Here is an 8,931-nt window from a genome sequence, read left to right on the forward strand (position 1 = left end):
GTGTGCTGGTGGCAGGGAAGTCAGGCGCAAGAGATCGAACTTGGTATAACGGAGCAATTGAATAAGTACTCAAAAACTCCGAAAACCCAAATATACAAAATAATGTAAGTGGGGGTACAAAATACGTCGCACACCAAAACATAACTTGCACAATGCTTACAAACAATACATCACCGACAAGGACATGAGGGAGAACAGAGAGTTAAATACACAACATGTCATTGATGGGATTAGTACCAGGTGTGATACAAGACAAAACCAAAGGAAAATGAAAAGAGGATCAGCGATGGCTAGAAAGTCGGTGACTTCGACCACCGAACGCCGCCCGAACAAGGAGAGGGAACAACTTCGGCGGAAGCCGTGACAATTATAGTTTGTTAACAAGACATTTGTGGAGTGGTTGAAAAACGAGTTAAAATGACTCCAACCTAGGTGTATGTAATCTTCCGACTTCAACTGTATTTATTTATTTAATTTTCAACAAATTAGCAAACATTTCTAAAAACATGTTTTCCCTTTGTAATTATGGGGTAATGTTTGCAGATGGGTGAGGGAAAACATTGGATCCATTTTGAATTCAGGCTGTAACACAACGAAATGTAGAATAATTCAAGGGGTCTGAATACTTTCTGAAGGCACTTTATGCAACTTTGAAGAACTTAAATGTGGGAATGGGGTAAAGCCTTAGACAACAACACAAAGCTGCCCCTTCACCTTTTGTAGTTGAGAGGAGCAGTAGGCGTAATGTTAGCTTACTGTAAAGCTGCATTATTATCTAAATGAAAATGAGCTAATGCTGTAATATGATCATTTGCTCTATGCCTCCCCCCCCAGACTTCGTAATATTTCCATTATCGTACAATCCATACAATTTACCTTGAGGGTTGGAAGTATTGAAATGAATGTCAAGGTTTCTGGAACATTTTTTTCGTAAATAGGAAATGCACATTCCCAGAGGATTGCAGTTTTCAGTTTCTCCCATAGAGGACATACCTCTGTTAATTTCCACATTCCAGTCCCTGTTTTTCTAATATTCTGCCGACCTGAGCACTATTTCCATTTGGCATAAAATGTCCCCAGCTATGAGTCGGAGAGGAAAAAGGTCAAAGCAATTTATATTTGACACGTGGAGTTTGATCGCTCTGTCATCGCCTCAGGGTCCAAACACACCACACACACACACACACACACACACACACACACACACACACACACACACACACACACACACACACACAAACACACACACACACACACACACACACACACACACACACACACACACACACACACACACACACACACACACACACACACACACACACACACACACACACACATTCTCACTCCTCCTCACTCTGTATGAGAAGGTGTCAACCCAAGGAGACTTGGGTTGCACGCCTATGATGCTTCTTGGTAAGCAGCAGAGATTGGAGGAATGGCTACATGGTGCAGGGATACAAGGGCGTTTTGGGTTTAGTCATTTTTGAGGGGATGATTTTTAAAATAATATTTCTGAACGGCAGCTGTCTAGCTTTGTTTTTAGCCCAAAGATAAGTCTGTTAATCTCCCATCAACAATAACAATGGCCTTGAGACAAATAAAGACAGCATGAACTGAAGGCAACACACTCTACTGTGAAGATGCTTGAGGATGGAGAGAGAGCGAGACAGACAGAGGCTGGGTTGACGGGCAATGTGTCAGTGTGGAACATCATGAGTGGAGTGGATGAAATGGTCACAACAGGGAGTTATTTATTGTACACATCTGCCTGTGTAATGAAATACAAGACTGAGGGAGTCTGGGTAGTGGTCTGCTGCCTCCATGAATGCTCATCATGGTGATTTACGATAAGGCTGGACGAGGAGGGGGACAAATGACCTTCACACACAGTTATCAGACAGAGATATCAATGGGTAGAGATCTCTGTATCATGTCCCCCCCAGGACCTCCCACAGATTTGTGTCTGTGTGCGTGCGAGCGTGCGTGCATGTACATGAGAGCAAGAGAGAGCGAGCGAGAGGAGGGTGGGTGTGTTGAGTAAAACTGACATTTGAGCTCGGCCTCAGGAGATGTATGGCTGATGTGGAATGTGTGTGTGTGTGTGTGTGTGTGTGTGTGTGTGTGTGTGTGTGTGTGTGTGTGTGTGTGTGTGTGTGCTTGTTTGTGTGTGTGTGTGCTTGTTTGTGTGTGTGCATGGTGAGACAATTATATATGAGCTTCTCTCCACAGCCAGCACAGTGTGGCACAGGAAAACTCAATTTCCCTTTCAAAATGAGTCATAATCAAAAATCCTATTCACTTACTGGCAGTCAAACCATCTGCTATCTACCAAACCATTATTCAGACTGCCCCACCAGGAGTTGGACACCTAATGTCACTATAATTGCCTTTCACATCAGTTACCGATATAAATCACCTATTAAACATTTATAATCAATCCATCATTATCAAATCATACCGTATTTGTAATTTGACTGTTTACATTATAGGCCTAAATAACTCCTTATTTGAATAATCCATCTGTAGATGCTCTACAGACTATCTGCAGACAATCAGTAACATTTCAACTAACTATCTACCTACCCTAGCCCTAACCTTAACCCTAGCCCTAACCTTAACCCTAATCTTAAACCTTACCCTAACCCTTATTCTAAACCTAACCCTAACGCTAACCATAACCTTAGCAAGCGGTCACTTATCAACAGATAGTTTGTTGATAGGATGACTATTTGTAAAGCATCTACAGATGGACTATCCGGTAGCCTAGAGATTAAGAGTTTTGGGCCAATAACTGGCTTGAATCCCTGAGCTGACTAGGTGAAAAATCTGTTGATGTGCCCTTAAGCAAGGCACTTAACCCTAATTGCTCCTGTATGTCGCTCTGGATGAGAATGTCTGCTAAATTACTGAAAGGTCAAAGAGTAAAAAATCAAAATGTATGTTGACCTCTGATTTGGTGTGTGTGGATTGACTATCTCTCTGTCATACCCTACATCTGTAAAGTATCCCCTGCCACTAATGGTGTTTTGTCAGACTGACAGACAGGTTGTTATGACAACTTTCAGTGAACTGACTAGATGTGTGTGTCTCTGTCTGAGAGCTTGGAACTGGCTATTGCATGATGCCTCTGCCCATGCCTTGGCTGGGAACTGGATTTGTGGGTCTGCTACTGGTTGCAGGGGGACATGTCATCACCCACATAGGGGCCTGTTGTTTAGTGTCTTTGACACCCCTTAGCCTGCTAGAGTCAGCAATCCTATTTTCCACAGTTTCTCTCTTTCTCCCTTCTGAGAAATGCAGTGCATAAACGCATGGATGCAATATATGTTTATATTATACACTTTTAACACATATTATGCACCTGAATACTCCTGCTCACACCTACAAATGTGTTGTTGTATCATAAAGCCTGCAATATAACAGGCTTGCATAATAATTACTTTTGTAGCTCAATAATCATGACATTGATCAGCCATATCAATGTAGATTAGCAAGTCATGCAGCACAATGCATTGTTCACTGTAAATACAAACATTTATCGTCACTGTGTAGGGAAATATTCATTCATATACAGTAATGCCCATGAGTGGACTGGAGAAAGGCACTGTGAGAGACTTGGATTCGGACTCGACCAGTGGTGACTCGGATTCGGACTCGACCAGTGGTGACTTGGATTTGGACTCGACCAGTGGTGACTCGGATTTGGACTCGACCAGTGGTGACTTGGATTTGGACTTGACCAGTGGTGACTTGGATGTGGACTCGACCAGTGGTGACTTGGATTCGGACTCGACCAGTGGTGACTTGGATTCGGACTCAACCAGTGGTGACTCGGATTTGGACTCAACCAGTGGTGACTTGGATTCGGACTCAACCAGTGGTGACTCGGATTCGGACACGACCAGTGGTGACTCGGATTCGGACTCGACCAGTGGTGACTCGGATTCGGACTCGACCAGTGGTGACTTTGATTTGGACTCGACTAGTGGTGACTTTGATTTGGACTCGACCAGTGGTGACTTGGATTTGGACTCGACCAGTGGTGACTTGGATTTGGACTCGACCAGTGGTGACTTGGATTTGAACTCGACCAGTGGTGACTTGGATTTGGACTCGACCAGTGGTGACTTGGATTTGGACACGACCAGTGGTGACTTGGATTTGGACTCGACTAGTGGTGACTTGGATTTGGAACTCGCCCAGTGGTGACTTGGATTTGGACTCAACCAGTGGTGACTTGGATTCGGACTCGACCAGTGGTGACTCGGATTCGGACTCAACCAGTGGTGACTTTGATTCGGACTTGACCAGTGGTGGCTCGGATTCAGACTCAAACAGTGGTGACTCGGATTCGGACTCGACCAGTGGTGACTCGGATTCAGACTCGACCAGTGGTGACTTGGATTCGGACTCAACCGGTGGTGACTTTGAGTCGGACTCGACCGGTGGTGACTTTGATTTGGACTCGACTAGTGGTGACTTTCATTCGGACTTGACCAGTGGTGACTTTGATTTGGACTCGACCAGTGGTGACTTGGATTTGGACTCGACTAGTGGTGACTCTTATTCGGACTCGACCAGTGTTGACTCGGATTCAGACTCAAAACAGTGGTGACTTGGATTCGGACTCAACCGGTGGTGACTTTGATTCGGACTCGACCGGTGGTGACTTTGATTTGGACTCGACTAGTGGTGACTTTCATTCGGACTTGACCAGTGGTGACTTTGATTTGGACTCGACCAGTGGTGACTTGGATTTGGACTCGACTAGTGGTGACTCTTATTCGGACTCGACCAGTGTTGACTCGGATTCAGACTCAAAACAGTGGTGACTTGGATTCGGACTCGACCGGTGGTGACTTGGATTTGGACTCGACCAGTGGTGACTCGGATTTGGACTCGACCAGTGGTGAGTTGGATTTGGACTCGACTAGTGGTGACTTGGATTCGGACTCGACCAGTGGTGACTTGGATTTGGACTCGACCAGTGGTGACTTGGATTTGGACTTGACCAGTGGTGACTTGGATGTGGACTCGACCAGTGGTGACTTGGATTCGGACTCGACCAGTGGTGACTTGGATTCGGACTCAACCAGTGGTGACTCGGATTTGGACTCAACCAGTGGTGACTTGGATTCGGACTCAACCAGTGGTGACTCGGATTCGGACACGACCAGTGGTGACTCGGATTCGGACTCGACCAGTGGTGACTCGGATTCGGACTCGACCAGTGGTGACTTTGATTTGGACTCGACTAGTGGTGACTTTGATTTGGACTCGACCAGTGGTGACTCGGATTCGGACTCGACCAGTGGTGACTTGGATTTGGACTCGACCAGTGGTGACTCGGATTTGGACTCGACCAGTGGTGAGTTGGATTTGGACTCGACTAGTGGTGACTTGGATTCGGACTCGACCAGTGGTGACTTGGATTTGGACTCGACCAGTGGTGACTTGGATTTGGACTTGACCAGTGGTGACTTGGATGTGGACTCGACCAGTGGTGACTTGGATTCGGACTCGACCAGTGGTGACTTGGATTCGGACTCAACCAGTGGTGACTCGGATTTGGACTCAACCAGTGGTGACTTGGATTCGGACTCAACCAGTGGTGACTCGGATTCGGACACGACCAGTGGTGACTCGGATTCGGACTCGACCAGTGGTGACTCGGATTCGGACTCGACCAGTGGTGACTTTGATTTGGACTCGACTAGTGGTGACTTTGATTTGGACTCGACCAGTGGTGACTTGGATTTGGACTCGACCAGTGGTGACTTGGATTTGGACTCGACCAGTGGTGACTTGGATTTGAACTCGACCAGTGGTGACTTGGATTTGGACTCGACCAGTGGTGACTTGGATTTGGACACGACCAGTGGTGACTTGGATTTGGACTCGACTAGTGGTGACTTGGATTTGGAACTCGCCCAGTGGTGACTTGGATTTGGACTCAACCAGTGGTGACTTGGATTCGGACTCGACCAGTGGTGACTCGGATTCGGACTCAACCAGTGGTGACTTTGATTCGGACTTGACCAGTGGTGGCTCGGATTCAGACTCAAACAGTGGTGACTCGGATTCGGACTCGACCAGTGGTGACTCGGATTCAGACTCGACCAGTGGTGACTTGGATTCGGACTCAACCGGTGGTGACTTTGAGTCGGACTCGACTGGTGGTGACTTTGATTTGGACTCGACTAGTGGTGACTTTCATTCGGACTTGACCAGTGGTGACTTTGATTTGGACTCGACCAGTGGTGACTTGGATTTGGACTCGACTAGTGGTGACTCTTATTCGGACTCGACCAGTGTTGACTCGGATTCAGACTCAAAACAGTGGTGACTTGGATTCGGACTCAACCGGTGGTGACTTTGATTCGGACTCGACCGGTGGTGACTTTGATTTGGACTCGACTAGTGGTGACTTTCATTCGGACTTGACCAGTGGTGACTTTGATTTGGACTCGACCAGTGGTGACTTGGATTTGGACTCGACTAGTGGTGACTCTTATTCGGACTCGACCAGTGTTGACTCGGATTCAGACTCAAAACAGTGGTGACTTGGATTCGGACTCGACCGGTGGTGACTTTGATTTGGACTCGACTAGTGGTGACTTTCATTCGGACTTGACCAGTGGTGACTTTGATTTGGACTCGACCAGTGGTGACTTGGATTTGGACTCGACTAGTGGTGACTCTTATTCGGACTCGACCAGTGGTGACTCGGATTCAGACTCGACCAGTGGTGACTTGGATTCGGACTCAACCGGTGGTGACTTTGAGTCGGACTCGACCGGTGGTGACTTTGATTTGGACTCGACTAGTGGTGACTTTCATTCGGACTTGACCAGTGGTGACTTTGATTTGGACTCAACCAGTGGTGACTTGGATTCGGACTCGACCAGTGGTGACTCGGATTCGGACACGACCAGTGGTGACTCGGATTCGGACTCGACCAGTGGTGACTCGGATTCGGACTCGACCAGTGGTGACTTTGATTTGGACTCGACTAGTGGTGACTTTGATTTGGACTCGACCAGTGGTGACTTGGATTTGGACTCGACCAGTGGTGACTTGGATTTGGACTCGACCAGTGGTGACTTGGATTTGAACTCGACCAGTGGTGACTTGGATTTGGACTCGACCAGTGGTGACTTGGATTTGGACACGACGAGTGGTGACTTGGATTTGGACTCGACCAGTGTTGATTTGGATTTGGAACTCGCCCAGTGGTGACTTGGATTTGGACTCAACCAGTGGTGACTTGGATTCGGACTCGACCAGTGGTGACTCGGATTCGGACTCAACCAGTGGTGACTTTGATTCGGACTTGACCAGTGGTGGCTCGGATTCAGACTCAAACAGTGGTGACTCGGATTCAGACTCGACCAGTGGTGACTCGGATTCAGACTCGACCAGTGGTGACTTGGATTCGGACTCAACCGGTGGTGACTTTGAGTCGGACTCGACCGGTGGTGACTTTGATTTGGACTCGACCGGTGGAGAGTTTGATTTGGACTCAACCAGTGGTGACTCAGATTCGGACTCGACCAGTGGTGACTTTGATTTGGACTCGACCAGTGGTGACTCGGATTTGGACTCGACCAGTGGTGACTTGGATTTGGACTCGACCAGTGGTGACTTGGATTTGGACCCGACCAGTGGTGACTTGGATTTGGACTCGACCAGTGGTGACTCGGATTCGGACTCGACCAGTGGTGACTTGGATTTGGGACTCGACCAGTGGTGACTTGGATTTGGGACTCGACCAGCGGTGACTTGGATTTGGACTCGACCAGTGGTGACTTGGATTTGGGACTCGACCAGTGGTGACTTGGATTTGGGACTCGACCAGCGGTGACTTGGATTTGGACTCGACCAGTGGTGACTTGGATTTGGACTCGACCAGTGGTGACTTGGATTTGGGACTCGCCCAGTGGTGACTTGGATGTGGACTCGACCAGTGGTGACTCGGATTCGGACTCAACCAGTGGTGACTTGGATTCGGACTCAACCAGTGGTGACTTGGATTCGGACTCAACCAGTGGTGACTCAGATTCGGACTCGACCAGTGGTGACTTGGATTTGGACTCGACCAGTGGTGACTTGGATTCGGACTCAACCAGTGGTGACTCGGATTCGGACTCGACCAGTGGTGACTTTGATTTGGACTCGATTAGTGGTGACTTTGATTTGGACTCGCCCAGTGGTGACTTGGATTTGGACTCGACCAGTGGTGACTTGGATTCGGACACGACCAGTGGTGACTTGGATTTGGACTCGACCAGTGGTGACTTGGATTTGGACTCGACCAGTGGTGACTTGGATTCGGACACGACCGGTGGTGACTTTGATTTGGACTCGACCGGTGGAGAGTTTGATTTGGACTCAACCAGTGGTGACTCAGATTCGGACTCGACCAGTGGTGACTTTGATTCGGACTCAACCAGTGGTGACTTGGATTCGGACTCAACCAGTGGTGACTCAGATTCGGACTCGACCAGTGGTTACTCGGATTCGGACTCGACCAGTGGTGACTCGGATTCGGACTCAACCAGTGGTGACTCGGATTCGGACTCGACCAGTGGTGACTTTGATGTGGACTCGACTAGTGGTGACTTTCATTCGGACTTGACCAGTGTTGACTTTGATTTGGACTCGACCAGTGGTGACTTGGATTTGGACTCGACTAGTGGTGACTCTTAGTCGGACTCGACCAGTGTTGACTCGGATTCAGACTCAACCGGTGGTGACTTTGATTCGGACTCGACCGGTGGTGACTTGGATTCGGACTCAACCGGTGGTGACTTTGATTCGGACTCGACCGGTGGTGACTTTGATTTGGACTCGACCAGTGGTGACTTTGATTTGGACTCGCCCAGTATTGACTTTGATTTGGACTCGACCAGTGGTGACTTGGATTTG

The 8,931-nt window shown here is 48.1% G+C and overlaps 1 protein-coding gene across 1 annotated transcript; it reads left to right on the plus strand.

Annotated features, from left to right (window-relative positions):
• Positions 1-3,579: 3,579 nt before the first annotated feature.
• On the plus strand, positions 3,580-8,712 carry LOC118937812 (serine-aspartate repeat-containing protein I-like). Its single transcript, XM_036939491.1, has 7 exons — positions 3,580-4,072; positions 4,179-4,559; positions 4,802-5,803; positions 5,910-6,290; positions 6,533-7,102; positions 7,209-7,724; positions 7,916-8,712. Exons 1-7 carry the CDS (start codon positions 3,580-3,582, stop codon positions 8,710-8,712), a joined length of 4,140 nt encoding a protein of 1,379 aa, XP_036795386.1.
• The last annotated feature ends 219 nt before the right edge of the window (positions 8,713-8,931 follow it).

Source organism: Oncorhynchus mykiss, chromosome 12, assembly GCF_013265735.2.
Source record: "Oncorhynchus mykiss isolate Arlee chromosome 12, USDA_OmykA_1.1, whole genome shotgun sequence".
NCBI lineage: Eukaryota > Metazoa > Chordata > Actinopteri > Salmoniformes > Salmonidae > Oncorhynchus > Oncorhynchus mykiss.

Bases quoted from the DNA above. Each gene is read 5' to 3' on its own strand.
- LOC118937812 (XM_036939491.1), top strand. From the start codon at position 3,580: ATGCCCATGAGTGGACTGGAGAAAGGCACTGTGAGAGACTTGGATTCG. The intron at 5,804-5,909 runs GTGACTTGGATT...GGACTCGACTAG, and splicing joins GGATTTGGACTCGACCAGTG to TGGTGACTTGGATTTGGAAC. The intron at 7,103-7,208 runs GTGACTTGGATT...GGACTCGACCAG, and splicing joins GGATTTGGACTCGACCAGTG to TGTTGATTTGGATTTGGAAC.